Consider the following 18,189-nt stretch of genomic DNA (forward strand, 5'->3'; position numbering starts at 1 on the left):
TTTGTACTTTGCTATTTCTCTCCTTTGCCACTCCCCTTTTTTTCACATGTAAATTCTGGGTAAAATTTTGGCCCCATTGAAGTCAGTTGGAGTTTGGCCATTGAAGTCAGCAGGGCCATGATTTCATATCCTGTTCTTAGGATGGAAGGGGATGATAAATTTAAATTTGTTTTTTTTCTTGTGTGGCAATCTTTCAGCATAACACTTGTTACTGCATTATGGAATGACTAGGGCATCCCAGATGGCTAAGAATGCGTATACTTTAAAGCATTTTCACTTTTTATATTTTTATTTAAGAGGGAAGTGTAATAATAAAGTTTCATTTCTGTGTCTAGTTTTAGGGTAATGGAATAAAAGAGTAAGGCTGATGTAACTCTGTACATTAGCCTAACTCAGGGGTTTTAAAACTTGCACCGCAACCCCCTTCTGACAAAAAAAAAATTACTTCATGACCCCGTGGGGCGGGAGGGCAGGACCAAAGCCTGCCCAAGCCCCAGTGCCCCGGAGGTGCAAAGCCCGAGCCTCACCATTCTCGGCAAGGGGGCCAAAGCTGAAGCTCAAGGGCTAACTTTTTGACTAGTCTAACTTGAAATCAGTTATTTTTAAAAAGTACCATAGCTATTGCTGTCATGTGCACAGGGAGATGTGGACTTGAAATTGTGAAGATGCTGGCCAGGAATGAAAAGCTACATGGAAGACTTAAAATCCTGAGTCTGTTTTTTGATGGACCCCATTAATTTGTATTACTAAGCAAGAACCAGTCCTTGCTTAACTATCTAGATTTCTGTCAATTTTAAAAAAAAAATTTTTAAATGTTGAAAATAGTTCTTGTGACTGATTTATGTATGGCCTGTGACAAACATAATAAACAAGGAGGGAAAGGAAGTGTTCTTTCTGTTCCTGACACATCCAAGTGATTGGCCTAAAATCACTAATACCTGCAATAAGGTATTGTCCTCCAATATTTTTGTCTTCAGGAAGACTGGTGGATCAAAATCTGAATAAAATAGGAAAAGATGAAATGCTGCAGATGATTCGACATGGAGCTACGCATGTGTTTGCCTCAAAGGAGAGTGAGATTACTGATGATGATATTGATGGTATTTTGGAAAGAGGTGCAAAGAAGGTGAGGTGCAAATTAAAGAAACCTGAGATGTGTTTCTACTATGGATAATTTGAATAACATTACAAATGCAATTAAAATTTTTCAGACTAAAATTTACATAGTAGATCAGGAGTGTGTTTTTTGGCGTTAAGATCCGTACTAGCAAGTCGTTTTTGGAGTGTCTCTCATGAATGAGGAGGAGCTTTTTTGAAAAGTGTTTCTCATTGATAACTTCTTTTCCAGACTGCAGAAATGAATGAGAAACTCTCAAAGATGGGCGAAAGTTCACTTAGAAATTTTACAATGGATACGGAGTCCAGTGTATACAACTTTGAGGGGGAAGATTATAGAGAGAAACAAAAGGTAATATCTGAATTTGTTTTGGAAGAATTCACTGGTAGTATTTGTATATGTTTACTGCATGTTGCTGGTTTGGTGAACATGTGATACGTAATATGAAGGTTTCCTTGCTCGTTAACTTTGTGGAAGGCTATTATTGTTTCACGTACTTTAGTTCTAGTTTTGTGTAAAATTTATACTTTGTATAAAATACCTTAGAACTTGAAGTCACTTTAATTTATTTCTTTAATATTATAGCTGGCATTCACAGAGTGGATTGAGCCACCTAAACGAGAAAGAAAAGCCAACTATGCTGTCGATGCTTACTTCAGGGAAGCTCTTCGTGTCAGTGAACCAAAAGCACCGAAAGTGAGTTGACGTACTTTAAACCAGAAAATGATTGAAATGTACAGAAGACAGACTTATCTTACTTGCTTCCAACTATAAATCAATTTGTACACTTTTTTATAAATTTCCATCAGTGGAAAATTTTTGTAAAATAAATGAATGGTGTATATAAAGGCATTTTAAAGATGCAAACTGGTGTTCAAAGGAATCTCAACATAGGACTCATGGAGGGAGAGGAAGATTAAAAGAATGAGATCTTTCAGTCAGGTGGTGGAAGATAAGGACAAGAGAGGGTGAGAAGTCTAGAATTAGATTCTAAATACCTAAGTAGATTTACCTTAAATAAACTTTTTCTCAAGCAATTCTTTGGCCTTCCCAGTGGTCCTACTTAAAATGTTGTTGTTCTCCTAGTTTCTAACTTCTTAAACAACTCATATTACATTTGATGTGCAGTGGTGTTATCCTTCTTTCCACAATATGAACAGTAGCTTTCCTCATACAGTATTACGAAGTAGTGTTTTGTTGTGACTGTGTGATGCTCCCAACTGTGCACAAGAGCATGAGTACCAACCTGTTAAAAACCATGGCACAAACCCCAAATTCGCTGGTAGTTAAAAATTAGATTTCACCCACCAACTTCAGAGTCTTAAGGCACTTCAACAGCCTTAAAACGGAATCACAAAGTCTGTCATCCCACACAGGTGAGCGTTACTCTGTGATACATGGCCCCTTACATCAAAAATCACAGCAATATTTGTTACTCCTAATTCCAAAGGACCAGTCACTTACCCCAGGTTGATTATACTTTAGGTCTCTCATCAAATACAACACTTGTAGCCAATCCTATAGTAAACCATATGAAGACTTATTAAATATGAAAAGGAAATTAGAGAGTTATTTACAAGGTTAAAGCAAAGAAACATAGACACAAAAGTGAGTTAGTCTTACCTTTCAAAAGATAATAGAGGCTTCTATAATAAGCAAGCACTGTTCTTTAGCGTTAGCCTAGGTTAAGCAGCTGGGGATCTCTTGCTTATGCCTAGAAACACCTCGCTCCCACAGAGTCTGAGCAGCACGGAGATCCTTAGTACCTTATGGCTTTTATCCCCTCCAGGCATGCTCTGAGCTGCAAACTCAGCTGATGGGAGGAGTCCATTTTCATGACTCATCTTTACGGGGGATGGGAGCAGAACAACAATAAGAGTCTTTCGTCTTTTTGTTGATGGTTTCTCATAAGAACATAAGAATGGCCATATTGGGTCAGACCAATGGTCCATCTAGCCCAGTATCCTGTCTTCTGACAGTGGCTAGGTGCTTCAGAGGGAATGAACAGAACAGGCAGTCATCAAGTGATTGGGTGTCCCTAGCCTCTGACTGCCAGGATCTGCGAGTGGACAACAGGGGACCAGAGCATGGGGCTGTCTCCCTGACTATCTTGGCTAACAGCTATTGATGGACATATCCTCCATGAACTTACCTAATTCTTTTTTGAACCCCATTAGAGTTTTGACCTTCACTATATTCCCTGCAACAAGTACCACAGGGTGACTGCATTGTGTGAAGAAGACTTTCTTGTGTTTGTTTTAAACCTGCTGCTTATTAACACACAAACCAGTGGTCACCCAATGAAATTATGCAAAGGAGTAAATAACACTTTCTTATCCACTTTCTCCACACCATTCATGATTTAAATCCAGATGTAGGGAGTTTCCAGGTGTAAGATCCAACTGTAGCCTGTCTGGTGGTATTGCGTCTCCTCTTTTGGGAGGGGCATCACAATTTTTGTAGAAGAGCAACTCTTCACACTAGTGTCCCTTTCCTGCATGGTGATTCATAGTGTCAGAGGCTCACAATACAACTGCTCAAATATTACATTACAATACGGAGCATGGATATTACAAGTAAAAGATTAATGCATGCAGCAAGTCAGACATTCAATAGAGTTGAAATACTAAACACTTTCTTATAATTCTAATACCTATTTTATCAATATTAACCCACAAGTGAGCCAGATAGATTCCAGCTATGTATCTTCATGTCCAGACATGAAGACTTTGGCATCAGCTGGCACCTGGTCTGCCAGTGTCCGTCTCCATTGTGAAACAAGAACAAAGTTTATTAACCTCTTAACAAAGGTTCTTGTGTATATTCTTATACAACCAAAGCTCTAGCTCGGGGTGGGCAAACTTTTTGGGCTGAGGGCCACATCTGGGTGAGGAAATTGTATGCAGGGCAGGGGGTTGGGGTGTGGGATGTGGGAGGGGAAGAAGTGTGCAGGAGTGGGCTCAGGGCAAGGGATTGGGACAGAGGAGGGTGTGGGGTGTATGAGGGGGCTCAGGGAAGGGGGTTAGGGGTGCAGAGTGCAGGAGGGGGCTTAAGGCAGGGAGTTGGGGGGCAGGGTGTAGGAGGGGTCTGGGGTGCAGGCTCCGGCCCAGCGCTGCTTACCTAAAGCAGCTCTGGGGTGGCAACGGCGTGCACTGGGGCCAGGGTTAGGCTCCCTGCTTGCCTGCCCTGGCCCGACACCACGTCGCGCCGCGGCCCCTGGATGAGTGGGGGGCACAGAGCTCCGTGCACTGCCCTTGTTGTGCCTCCAGGTACCTCCCCTGAAGCTCCCATTGGCCGCAGTTCCCCATCCCTAACCAGTGAGAGCTGCGGGGGTGGTGGTGCCTGGAGGCAAGAACAACGCATGGAGCCCTCTGCTGTCCCCCACCTGAGCTGCAGGGATGTGGTGCCAGCCACTTCTGAGAGCGGCGAGGGGCCTGTGGCACCACAGGGGGCAATCCTGCGGGCTGGATCCAAAGCCCTGGATCTGGCCCGCAGGCCGTAGTTTGCCCAACCCTGGTCTACCTTCTGATGGACTACAATTTTACTTTTTTTTTTTTTTAAAAATTACATGGTTTCTGAATAAATTTAACTATAAGCAAAACATACTAAACTTGAAAGTGAATTAAATGTAAAGTATATCTTTGATTTTTATTTATTTATTTTTTTAAGGCTCCACGACCTCCGAAACAACCTAATGTTCAAGATTTCCAGTTCTTTCCTCCACGTTTGTTTGAACTACTAGAAAAAGAGATTCTGTATTACAGAAAAACTATTGGGTACAAGGTATTAAAACTGCTCTTACACAGTATTTGTGTATGTGCTCTTCTGTCTTGAGAAACTTTAATTACTGCAATTAAAAATATTTTAATGATGACACTTTGTGTGTGCTGTTTTGTCACTCATAATTCATAATTTGTCACTCATAATACTGTTGTTTTGCATTCTGAAAAAATAATCAGCTCTTATCTGGAGAGTTCTGGTTAAATTCTGTGAAACTGAAATGTAAAAGCTGATGAAATTTCTCTCTCAGGTACCTCGTAATCCAGACTTGCCAAATGCAGCCCAAGCACAAAAAGAAGAACAGCTTAAAATTGATGAAGCTGATCCCCTTAATGATGAAGAGTTAGAAGAGAAGGAGAAACTACTAACACAGGTATGGTCATTCTCTTAAAATAACCTCCAGTTGTACCTAACTTCATTTGCTTTATCTTACAGATAGATATAGGAAAAGCCTTTTGACTCTGTGGAATAGACCACTGGTTCTCAAACTGCAATTGTGAATCTGGTTCTAGCATCTTTCTCCAACAGATATTCTGATACAAACCAGAATGAGACTTGGAAAATAGCTCCTAGGTGTCGCAGGCCGCTCGTTGAGCTCCCCCTGCTGGACACTCTCCATGCTACTGTATTTGGATCTAAACACTGGATCCTGTGGGCATCTAAGCCCACTGAGTCTGAACAGCATCAGGACTCTGCCTCTTGCTTCTGGCTCTCTCTAGTATCCCTTCTCAGACCCTGCAGTCCAGCTGCCTTAGGCCACAAGATCAGTGCTGACCCCTATCCCCAGTCTCCCAAGTAGCAAAAGCACATCTTTTCCCAGAGTACTTCCAAGAACTTGGAAGGTTTGCAAAGCCTTAAATGTGCGCCCCACCCCCAACTCATTCCCTTGCATAGAGGAAGCATAGAGACTTACAAACTCATGCAATAACCTTCCCTCCATTGTCCTCACCACTCTTAAGAGTTTGTTTTAGGCCAGTCCATTCAAAGTACCCAGATCCTTCTCTCCTACTAAGCCTTCAAGATTTCTCACCTGTTCAGGTCCAATAGTAAAATGGTTCGTCTAGCTCAGAGAACATGTGCCTTTTATCAGCAACTGTGAGCACCTCTTCCTTTGTTCTGTTCTGCTGGGGAATTTCTATTGCCCCAACTCCCTCCCTGCAGACAAACTGGAATAACAAATTTCCTTCACTTGGTCAATCTCTTTAGCATGTCCATTGGATTGCCACGGTAAAGTCATTCCATGTTAACAACTTATTTGATTATCCTGTAGCTGCTTTGTGACATGACACAGTTTTTGTCAGCAAACAGCTGATTTTAATACACACTGAGAGTTAGTTATATACACAGAATTAATAAAATCAGTCAGAATTCATAAGTTTTACATAGATTCCCCAAAGTATCATGAGGCAACAGGCAAAGAGGGGAAATTTGGTACTAATTAACGTAAAGTCCTACTTATGAGAAGGAAATAAATAACTAAGCCGATATATTCATTAAAGCAAGTTTAATTCAGCTTCTCAATAATGTACTGATAATTTTTCAAATAACAAATCAAGTGAGCTGTCTCTAAAATAATGCCTGGGTGAATATTATTATTTTAAAAAACAACAATGGTAAATAAAATTTGAGGTGGAAAAAAATGCTTTAAACTCAAAACTGGAACAATTTGGTACTCACCAGGTTATAATCTGGTAGCCGTTGGGGAATATCAGGGTATTTTTTTTATAAGCCAGTCTAGTTCCCAGTGGATAAGTATCCTCATCAAGGACGTTTACTACTGACATTTATTGAAGCGTTCTTTGCTGTATAGGGGTGGGCAGAAGCCCACAAGTTCAAACCTAGAGCTAATCTTTCTGTTAGGGCAAAAGCATTTGTGCATGGGAGAGATGTAGAGACTATTCTTGCAAAATATACTGGGTCATGCTAGAGGATTTTTAACATATATTTTGTGGTTCAGCTATCTATGACCAATGGAGCTGTTAAGAGGATTAGCTTCTGAGGGAGCTTATTCCCTTCAAAGAATATCCATGGATGCCTTTATAAGGAGAAACCTTTGAAGGTGGAGGAAGAGGGTGTTTGATTAGGACCTTGAAATGGAAAAAGAAAAGTGGACTTGGGACTGGAGAGACAAGTGGGGATAATGTTTATAATTCTGGGATCCTCCTGTGCAACAGTATTGGGGGGAGAGGAGGATGAGTAACCTCTCTCCCCCTCTGCTCTAGTGGAGAAAATGTTTTCACATTAGCATGAAACAAACGGTACAAGAACAGATTTTAATGCTACTGGTGTTCTGTTGTTGTGCTTAGGCGGTGATACTCAACCAGTACATTTACTCCTGGGGTACACAGAGGTCCTCCGGGGGTACATCAACTCATCTAGATATTTGCCTAGTTTTACAACAGGCTACATCAAAAGCACTAGCTAAGTCAGTACAAACTAAAATTTCATACAATTACTTGTTGTTCTGCTCTATATACTATACACTGAAATGTAACTAGAATATATATTCCAATTGATTTATAATTATATGGTAAATAAAAGAAAGTAAGCAGTTTTTCAGTAGTAGCATGCTGTGATACTTGCACCTAGAGTCTTGTATGTGTGTCTTTAGTATTTAAATTGAAATTAATGTCGTGAGTTTTTTTGTTTTTTTGTTTTTTAAATGAAGAAAACCCAACACAGTTAACTAAAAGATGTCTGTATTGCTTCTTATTGCTTTCAAGGGATTTACCAACTGGAATAAAAGAGATTTTAACCAGTTCATCAAAGCTAATGAAAAATGGGGCCGTGATGATATTGAAAATATAGCTCGTGAAGTTGAAGGAAAAACCCCAGAGGAAGTCATTGAGTATTCAGGTAGTTTTCTCCTTGAATGACGTGAACATATAACTAACTTGTAGTGGATGGTTCCTGATGTATTTTGGCACTTTTCCAGTTTGAAATGCCTGTAAACATACACATTTTTTTTTTGCTTTTGAGAAGTTTAGATAATGGCTCTTTAAGACATGGTGAAATAATTGATGTTGGAAAAGGACATGGGTTATTTAGTCACGTATAGCCACTTAGTAGTTTAAAGCTGCACTGAGATTGAAATTAAGGAGAGTTGGATACCTAAGAGTTGGATCCCAGGAGGTACTTGTCTGCATCTTTCGCTTAAATACTTTTATAAGTCTGGCCCCCGGTCTCCAACACTTTTAGACATCAGCCCTCCAGCCTTCTTGCCCCAATCCTAGTCTATCTCGTATTAGTAGCAATGGGGTGTTGAGTTGCAACTCCTCTGCAGAGGCAGCTGTGTCCTGTGGGTAGGGGGGAGAATCCTGGTCTGATGTACCTGAGGGAGTGTGTAGCAATAGGACTTTTCTGCAGAGATTGCCCATAAGCTTTTATAGCCATAACTGGCAAGCAGTGCTGAGCAGGGGAGCATCTGCTGACTCCCTGGCCCCTCTGCCTAGTCCAGTTACTTGTTCAGAGTAGGTAAACTGCTCCCTGGTTCCAAGTCCCACCCCTCACTTTCCTGTTACAGACACAATAATTTTTCTCTTTTCCTTTGTTATTGTGAATGTTCACTCTAATGAATGGTGTGGGGGGAAGTGAAGAGGAGAAATGCTTTTTCTCTTTTAGTTTGGAATGAGGTTGGGAGGAATAATGCCTGAGACTACCTGTTCAGATTGGTCCAATCCGGACAGCTCCTCATTCTGCTCTGATGAACCACAGGAGGCTTGTCGGAAGATGATGCACTCCTACAGTGGAGTGGATAGGCCTGCCCCTGTGGCACCTTCAGCTGCAATTCTCTTCTCTTTTCTCTTCTCTTCTCTTCTCTTCTCTGACCAACCCTCTCTTTAGTAATACTGGCTTTGGACATGGTGGGAGGTAGACTTGCGGATGAAGAGACACCCAGGCACAGAGCTGTCCACCCCACTTTGGGGAGATCGTCATCTTCTGGCAGACATCAGGTTTGCCAGAGAGGAGTCCCAGTTTGACAAATCTAACAAGGTGTGCCAGAATGGAACTCTTGCTGTATTTGGGTTATGACTTAACGAAGCTGGAGGGACGGGCATGTGTCTTGTGTGCAGAAAGCCCTCCATGTTCTATCACTTCCCCACTCTCAACTGTGTATATAAGGCTTCTGCATGGTATGCAAGTGGGGGAAGGCATGGAAGTGCTGACGTTCCTGTTCATGACTGGGTGGGGAGGCCAGTCTAATACAGCCTAGATTACCCTTTAGTTTGTCCCACCTGTTGTGTTTCCCTGGTTTTGGGGAAGAAGTGGGCCAGCCAGTGGAGCTCCAAATCAACAAATTGCCTGTGGATCACCAGACTAACTCTGCTTGGGTGAGCCAGAGGTTTATTCTGACCTGCTTCTCACTTCCCATCTAACAAGGTTTTTAAACATTGATATACGTGTTTGAAAGCTTTAGTTGGTATGGGAGGTGAGCATATCAAGCAGTGGGGCTGCGTTTGGGAGCAAGTGTGGTGACGCAGCTGTATAGAGAGCTCTCAAAGAAGGGGCCCTGAGGGTTGGGAGAGTGAGGAGCGGCCCGGACCAGAAGGAGAAAGGACTATTTGTGTAATCTTGACCAACTAACATTGAAGCCCCATTCTTATAAAATGGGACTATTGGCCTGTGTTTGTAAAGCATTTTAAAGCTTCTTTGAGAAGTAATGAACCAGGTGCTAAATATTTTATTTTTAGTATGTCATTAGTGTATCAGAGTAACAGCCGTGTTAGTCTGTATTCGCAAAAAGAAAAGGAGTACTTGTGGCACCTTAGAGACTAACCAATTTATTTGAGCATAAAAGCTTTCGTGAGCTACAGCTCACTTCATCTGATGAAGTGAGCTGTAGCTCACGAAAGCTCATGCTCAAATTGGTTAGTCTCTAAGGTGCCACAAGTACTCCTTTTCTATTAGTGTATCAGTCACCATCATAATCCATATCCGATAGATAACTGGGTTCCCAGTTAAAGATCTACAGTTAATGGCCGCCTCCATTTTTCTATCCCTGCCTCTCAAAATAGTATTTTATGTGGCTTAGGACAGTGGTTCTTAACCTCAGGTACGTATACCCCTGGGGGTACTCAGAGGTCTTCCGGGGATACTCAACTCATTTAGATCAAGGTTTCTCAACCTACGGTCCACGGGTGGTCACAGGAAGGGATTATTGGGGCGTTGCAAGTGCAGTGCTGGCATTAGGGGGTGGGTTTCAGCCCTGGGTGGCAGGGCTTGGGCTTCAGACAAGGCTCACAAGTGACAAACAGGCTCAAGTATCATATGGAAATGTAAGTATAATATTTATATTCCAGTTGTTTGTTTTTGTTTTATAATTGTATGGTACAAATGAGAAAGTAAACAATTTTTCACTAATAGTGTGCTGTGACACTGTTTTGTATTTTTATGTCTGATTTTGTAAGCAAATAGTTTTAAGTGAGGTGAATCTTGGAATACGGAAGACAAATCAGACTCCTAAAAGGGATACAGTAGTCTGGAAAGATTGAGAACCACTGGCTTAGGGTATGTCTACACTGCAGTTAAACATCTGTGGTTGGCTCATGTCAGCCGATTTGGGCTGTGGAACTTTTAACTGCGGTGTAGAAGTTCAGGTTCAGGCACCCTCCCCATTTGCAGGCTCCGGAAACTGGCCTCTAGCCTGTTCCCAAATATGTACACTGCAGTTAAACAGCCCCATGGTCTGTGTTGGCTGACATGGGCTAGCCGTGGGTATTTATTTCAGTGTAGACATGCACTTAAGGAAGTGGAAAAGATGGTTTTTAAGCACAGCTTAGCTTAGTTTCAGCAGCTGGAGCTTCTTTATTATGTAAAGTTTGTGCCTATATCAGCAGTAGTGCCATGGCTATCACTGTTATGCAGGAGTAGGAATTAGTTTCTGACTAAAGGAAACTGCAAGTGAATAACATTTAACAGGTTTTTACCATATAAAGGTGTTTGAGTCATATGTGTGAGAAGAGACTAGCAAGTGGTTTTTTTTGTTTGTTTTTTAACTTTTAGCTGTGTTCTGGGAAAGATGCAACGAACTCCAGGACATAGAGAAGATCATGGCTCAGATTGAAAGAGGAGAAGCTAGAATTCAGAGGCGGATTAGTATAAAAAAAGCACTTGACACAAAGGTATTTGCTGTGTTTTTTTTCCTTCCTTTTATTGTCCTGTATCTTTTGGGCTAAACGTGATCTAATTCTAGCTACCAGTCTTTATAGGGGTGAGATCTGCACTAGTCGTATGTTTGGAGCCCATGTAAAAGGGTGCGGAGATAAAGCAACACTATTCTCACTGCCAGCAACTGTCTCCCTGGTCTTTCCTACCCCTTCATAAAAAGTTATATACTTGCATATAACTTGCTACTTTACCAATAAATTGCTAATCTCTTCCTGCTTTGGCTGATACCCATAATCTGTCAAACTGGGTGTTTTTATGGCTTAATCTGTTGCTAGTTACTTCAGCTCTTTGTGGTTTCATGATATGAATTGTTCATCCTGTGATCTGTGAATGTCTAGCACAGATTTGGGAGATGTGAAAAACACAAATTTGAAAAAATCCAGCTCTTCCAAAGTATTTAGCCAAACTCACTTTATACAGAGAGGGAATTCTGACTCCATTGTCAGAATGTAATTGAACCACAGTACTTTACTTTCATCTGTGGGGGTGCAACATGGGGTAAAATGCTCTTTAAGTAAAATACACATTTCTTAAGTAACAAATTTACTTTGTGCAGAGGTATTGTCCAGACGGTTACTGATTTTGATATTAACCTGTACTGATCTTCAGAGCTTTTAATTGTAACAGGGTTTAATAAAAATATCTACCGTTCAGCAACTGGGTTAATATAAATCTACTCTTGAACTGCTAGTGGGATCTGAATATCAATTTTGCAAATATGACAGTGGTGTCAGGACTCAAAATCTTAAAGCTGGTCAGAAAAGATTACTAGTCACCAAACATGTCTGGATCAGCTACCCGTGCTGCTATTCAAACATTTAAACTGGTAAATTCATCACCTGAATTTGTTCCTTGAACAAGCTGGATTCATCTACTTGACTTATTTTTACAATTTTAATTGACTACCATTTGTGTGTCATGGACTGTTTAAATGATGTATTTTTAGTATTGGTTGCATGTGATCTGTAGCTTGATATGAAACATTTGTCTCTAATCTAAGTTGTTCCTTAATTTTGTGTACTCAAACCTTGTCGGTCTTTCCTTTAGATTGGCAGATATAAAGCACCTTTCCACCAGCTGAGAATATCATATGGTACTAACAAAGGGAAGAATTATACAGAGGAGGAGGATCGCTTTCTAATCTGTATGCTTCACAAGCTAGGATTTGATAAAGAAAATGTTTATGATGAATTAAGACAGTGTATTCGAAACTCTCCCCAGTTCAGATTTGACTGGTTCCTGAAGTCCAGAACTGCAATGGTATGTTTGGATACCATTTTTGGATATCCATGGTTTGGATCCTTTTGTTCATTGTTTTTATTCACAAGACATTCTCATCCACATAAAGTTTATATTTGTCTGTTCTGTTTTAAAACCTGTGTGTACAAACTCTACCAGGGAGAGAACATTTTCATGGCAGGGCTTTTAATGGCCTTTGAAATACGCAGGTTCCTATAGAGAAGAAATAGTGGGCAGGGGGCAAGTAGTCTGAGGTGCAGGATGAATTCACTGATCAAATGGCTGCAAAGCTCATCAGAATATGATGTGTGTGTGTGTGTGTGTGTGTGTGTGTATATATATATATATATATATAAAAAGTTTTCACTATTGAAAATTGATGAATGAAGTTTAGGCTTTTGGTTCCTGTATGCAGCATCTGTAGCTTAATCCTGATTCCTTTTTAATCTTACGAATAGCTTTGACTGTAGAACTGTGTAAAACAAACCTGTTTCTGCACATTTGGAAAAACAAATATTCTTGCCTCAGTTCATATGAGACTTTAATATAGGCTTGTGTGGTACAGAATGTCTTTTTAGAATACAGGATCTTTTTTTAATATCAAAACTGAAAATTAAAGCATAAACACTTAATATTGAAAGGGTTTGGTTTTAAACCAGCAAATAGCGGTAACTTTGGAATAAATAAATGGAGTTTTTAACTTCACTGTGGGTTTCATTCAAACCTTGTTGGGTGTTTTGAGACTGGATTAAATGTTAGTTATTCAAGACTTTGCACTGTTAAATACAGAAGTCTGTTAAAACACTGGCATAAGTAACAACTCAAATGGCACTAAGGTCTTGAATTTGTGAGTTTATAAAATTTTATAATTTCCCGCCACCCTCCAAGTGTACAACTGATGTGAAAAACCATGTCTGAAGATAGGTACTATATAGGTGGAGTAATCAAATGGCTATCTTGTGTGTAACTTAGGAGCTACAGAGGAGATGCAATACCTTAATCACTTTGATTGAAAGAGAAAACATGGAATTGGAAGAAAAGGAGAAGGCAGAGAAGAAGAAACGTGGACCAAAGCCTTCTTCAGTGAGTTTTAATGCATCTTAAATCTCTGTTCAAATGCTTTGCTGAAGAAAATTACCTAGTTATAGGCTGCATCTCTGGTGTCTGAGAAGTACTGGGTACTTATCAAGTGTCTGGAAAATAGTGTGACTTCTCAAAAGTGGTGCCTAAAGTGCCATTCTATGGGTCCATCTACTTAACACATTTACAAACCAGTGTGCCTGGAAGCTAGGCTCCTAAAGCCATACTTTTGCACCTAAATAAGTGAATTGATTTTTCAGAGGGTGTAGCTTTTTATTTTGGGCACTTGGGTTTGAAAATCTTAGCTTAGTTTTGTAACTACAGACCTGGAAACAACCTGGAATCTGAAACACAGAGCTCTTTAAATTTCTTGCATCATCAGTGGCAATAGATTTGCAATCAAAAATTGATTGAGTTTTACGGATTTATAAAACAGAATAAAATCCAGGCTCATTTTCTTGTGTTTATATATGGTTTGCAGGGCTTTGCTGTATTTTAAGCTTTTTACTAAAATAAGTAGATATGAATTAGACTTTCAGGAGGCAGATGCTAAGCAAGTTAAAATGGGAATTTCTTTATCACAACCCTTCTTAGCACAGAAATGCTTTCAATAAGAAATGGGCAAAGAAATTCAAATGAAAATGTTCTCTAGTTTTTGGCATTATTTTTGCATTGTTTCCAAATTGGTTTAGCCACCACACTGTAGCTTATGCAAAAATATGGTGAAGATTTGATATCTACCATGAGTAGAACCACCCTTAAATTTCATTAGATTTGAATTTAAAATGGGAGTCCTCTCTAGGGTATAAATTCAACAGGATAATTCTGACCTTCATTATTCACCCTTCTGTAAGTGTGACAGTGTTACTCTTGTTCATGCAGCTATTCAACTTTTGCTGACCTGCCATACCAAACGGGTTCCACCTTAAAGAGCTGTAGGCCTCTTATCCCTGATAACATTCACTTATTCAGAATAACAGGTATCAGAGTAACAGCCGTGTTAGTCTGTATTCGCAAAAAGAAAAGGAGTACTTTGTGGCACCTTAGAGACTAACCAATTTATTTGAGCATGAGCTTTCGTGAGCTACAGCTCACTTCATTGGATGCATACTGCAGAAGACTGCAGTTTCCACAGTATGCATCCGATGAAGTGAGCTGTAGCTCACGAAAGCTCATGCTCAAATAAATTGGTTAGTCTCTAAGGTGCCACAAGTCCTCCTTTTCTTTATTCAGAATAAGTAGTTGAAGGCAGCAGCTGATTGAGTAGGGAGATAACCATGGAATATGCTTTAGGCTCCAAAAGCATCATTAAAGTCTCTAATACTCACTGTTCAACCCAGTTAATATATTGGGTATTCACTTCTGCAAAAAATAAGCATGCATGTTATGTAAAGTCCATAGCTCTTTCTGCTAAGTAGAGGAAAGCCTAAGAGCCCTCCCCTATACTGGAAATTGACCAGGGTTATCTGAACTGTTTAATGTCCTTGCAAAATAAGGGTTGTCTGACTCTTTGTTTTAAACAGCTGTGCTCCATTGGTACTGGCCAAGCAAACAGTTAACTTGAACCCACTTTTAACATTATACAGTTTCCAAATAGGTGGGAATTTTTGTTACAGTAAGCAAATTTTGGGGACAATAACGTAGTGACCCATATATTTATCTTACAGGCACAGAAGCGTAAAATGGATGGTACTCCTGATGGTCGAGGCAGGAAAAAGAAGTTAAAGCTGTGAATGCTGAACTTTTGTAATCACTAAATTTTTAAAAAGTAGTTCTTTAATTTACGGGTCTTCATAAGATGTACTGTACAATGCTCAACTATTATGTCATTAAAGGACATCAGGTTCATCTGTTTACTGAACTAGAAACATAGTACTTAATGTAGTTTCACTTTTTTAAATGCAACAGCTGTGCTGAACTTTTTTTTACCATTAAAGTAATAAAATAGGCTTCATTTATTAATAAAAGGCTTCAGTTGACTTTTTCTTTTAAAGCGCTCCAGCTGAAAGCTTGTGAACTGGTTTTAGAGTTGTGTAACTTCAAACTCTTGTGGATATTCCCCCTCCCCCCCTTTTGTGATTGACATTTGTGTGGTAATTGGAGTGACTGCTTACTCCAGTCAAGAGTGCTAAACAGACATGTAAGTGTGGTCCACCAACTTTTGTAGGCCTCTAGGGTTTTTTTTCTGACCTGCTACTTATTTACAGACCTCAAACAGCATCTGTTGGTGAACTACTCAACAAAAAGTGATGGAAGTATAACTACAGTGTTCTGCTTTGCCCTAACACATTGGAATCTATGAAGGATATCCAGATTTGCCACGAATCTGTGGATTAGGCCAAAATAGCTCATCTCGCAAGCCAGAGTGAGTGTGGAAGTAAAATTACTTTGTTGAATCTCTGTACTCCACTGAAATTAATAGTATGACAACAGCCTTAGCTAGGAGCATTTGTATAGGCGGCTTTCAGTAAGTCAAGACCCAGTCAAGTTAGAACTACATGGTTAAGAAAAAAACAAATGACTATCATTTTGTCTGATGTAAAAGAAAAGCAACTGAGTTCAGTGTTCTGGCCCAGCTCATGGCTTTCTCACACTTCTGTAATGTTGACTGAGTAACTTTGCAGGATGGGCACAATCATGTAGCGAGGAAATCGATATGCTGTCCCTGGTGTTTCTGAATGTGAGACTTTAATTCAGTGCATTTTCTGGAGGACTGGCAAACTAACTCTACAAAACCAGAAAAATCTCACTTTGTGCAAGGATGCTCATTTGCACAAAGTTTTCTAAGATTAAGCCCTTTCTTAAATACCACAAAGATGGATGTGGTATTTGAGAATTTGGAACAGAGCAAAATAGATCTCTACAAAATCAACTTGTTTAATACTGTACAGCAACACTGCATCAGGGTTGGTTCACAATTTAGTGTTCCTTCCATTTCACTACTTGCAGATGGTGAATTTTTGTTTTAGCACACAAGTGTACAATATAATGCTGCTTTTGCATTTACTACTTGAGTTCTGCCTCTACTTTCCAAAAGCATAAAAAGACGTAAGAGGAGCCCCGGAAATGTTGTACCATAATTAACCTCTACAAATATTGTTTCCCTTTGAATACTGTAACAGGAGTGGTTGTATATGGCTTTTAAGTACGTTTATAATCTAGCGCCCTGGCGAAACTGAAATTGGCAGCTAAGAGCACCAAACAAAAGCCTGAAATTGTTTTGTTTCTGCTTTCAGCAAGGCCAAGAAGTTTATATATCATCATAAATGTAAATTTTTACAGTATACCTTTGTGAACTGGAGAGCAGAGCACATAACTTACCGGATGGATTTCTTAGCTGCAACTGCACACTTTATGCTATGGATTTTTGTGATTATTCTGTACTTACTAATTGAGCTACAAATTGCTGCTTGTTTTCTATGTGACTAAATAATGCATCCTGAGATCCTTTTTCAGCCAAAGATAGGAAACTAACTTTTTTTGAGGACAGACATTTCCCAGAGTACCATTGCCTCAAGTCCTGATTGATTAAATCCTACATAATTTTCACTCAGCTTAATTACACAGATTTGACAGTGATTTTCATTGGAGTTATTTACTAGGTGCTGACAGCCAAGAGGCAGAATTCCCACATCCTCCTCCTTGACCCATGACTGTTCATGTAGGAGCTTATAATTTGCTTGTTAAATTCAAGTGATTACAGTAGTCTTTAGTAGTAATCAAGGACATTCTAAAATAGTTATGGAGTAGCATGTTACATATTCTTTCATTACTCTGAGAGTAATGTTTATAGCCTTTACTTATCTGTTAGTTTACAGAACTTTACCATTCCCTTAAATTACTATTTTTCAAGGGGGTCAGGGAATGGTCTTTGTTCTACATTGGTGTAGCCAACAGGTACTAAGTTCTTCTTTGATAATCACAGCCGCTAGGTGTCCAATAATTCTGATCTTCCCACAGGTCTGACTAGCAGATTTGATTGGCACTGAATATCCCTACTAAGATCTGAGAGGAGAATTTATTGATTTTCTTCCTCAGAGATTTATGTAATTTTCACTATACATACTGCTGTTTTCACAAAAATAAATCTATACTGTAGCAACTAAACATCAGGTTTACAGAGTGGCTATAAAGGCAGAGTTAGAGTTGTACCTACACTGGTTCAAAAAACCCCCAGGGTCCTCTCTTGTTCCTGGAAAACGGATTTGAACTCTAAATCAATCATTCACGCCTGAACCTGGTTTTAGTACTAACACATGACCCAACCAATTACGTATCTGTGCAAAGTCATCAGCCAGACACTTAATTGCAAAAGCAAATTCAGGCAAATGACATCTTAGAAGGACAGAGAACTGGGCTTTGAGAAGCCCCCTACACTTCAGAACAGTCACTACTGCTGTTAGGGGTGGTCATAGTTGCACTGCTGCTGGAGTATGTGACAGATGGCTTCCTCTTCCTATCAGAGGACTGTCCCCTTTGCTTTAACAGAAATACAATGACTACCAGAGTGCCGATCAGAAGCAGCAGCCCGCCTGCTCCTCCCACAACAGGTATTATGCTGTTTTCAGAGTCTCTACCAGTGATTTCCAATACTGGTCTTTGATACGGCTCACCTGCCAGGAACTGATCATTCTGGGTGATTTTACTGGAATGGTAGAGGACTATATGCTGAATGTTTGTGCCCCTGTTTTTATTTGTTCCTATGTCTTGTGTGAGGGCAGGGCCATCAGGATTGGCTCTCCGACTGCGCTTCGGGGTCCTGGTGCTGCTGAGTGCCTCATGATGCTCTAGGCTTCTCTTGCCCT

At 40.0% G+C, this 18,189-nt stretch overlaps 2 protein-coding genes across 2 annotated transcripts in view; one reads left to right on the forward strand and one right to left on the reverse strand.

The window, feature by feature from the left end:
- The window catches only part of SMARCA5 (SNF2 related chromatin remodeling ATPase 5), a 44,515-nt gene extending 29,164 nt beyond the window's left edge, over positions 1-15,351 (forward strand). Inside the window, exons 15-24 of the mRNA XM_073341228.1 lie at positions 982-1,126; positions 1,349-1,468; positions 1,703-1,813; positions 4,787-4,900; positions 5,148-5,270; positions 7,621-7,753; positions 10,901-11,019; positions 12,113-12,325; positions 13,277-13,387; positions 15,052-15,351. Coding sequence (XP_073197329.1) covers positions 982-1,126; positions 1,349-1,468; positions 1,703-1,813; positions 4,787-4,900; positions 5,148-5,270; positions 7,621-7,753; positions 10,901-11,019; positions 12,113-12,325; positions 13,277-13,387; positions 15,052-15,117 — 1,255 coding nt within the window. The 3' untranslated portion in view covers positions 15,118-15,351. The remainder of the gene's footprint in view (positions 1-981; positions 1,127-1,348; positions 1,469-1,702; positions 1,814-4,786; positions 4,901-5,147; positions 5,271-7,620; positions 7,754-10,900; positions 11,020-12,112; positions 12,326-13,276; positions 13,388-15,051) is intronic.
- Positions 14,605-18,189, reverse strand: part of FREM3 (FRAS1 related extracellular matrix 3) — a 115,333-nt gene continuing 111,748 nt past the window's right edge. Inside the window, 1 exon segment of the mRNA XM_073341227.1 lies at positions 14,605-18,189. Within this exon segment, the coding sequence (XP_073197328.1) occupies positions 17,756-18,189 (434 nt within the window). The 3' untranslated portion in view covers positions 14,605-17,755.

The sequence above is a fragment of the Lepidochelys kempii genome, chromosome 4, assembly GCF_965140265.1.
Source record: "Lepidochelys kempii isolate rLepKem1 chromosome 4, rLepKem1.hap2, whole genome shotgun sequence".
Taxonomy (NCBI): domain Eukaryota; kingdom Metazoa; phylum Chordata; order Testudines; family Cheloniidae; genus Lepidochelys; species Lepidochelys kempii.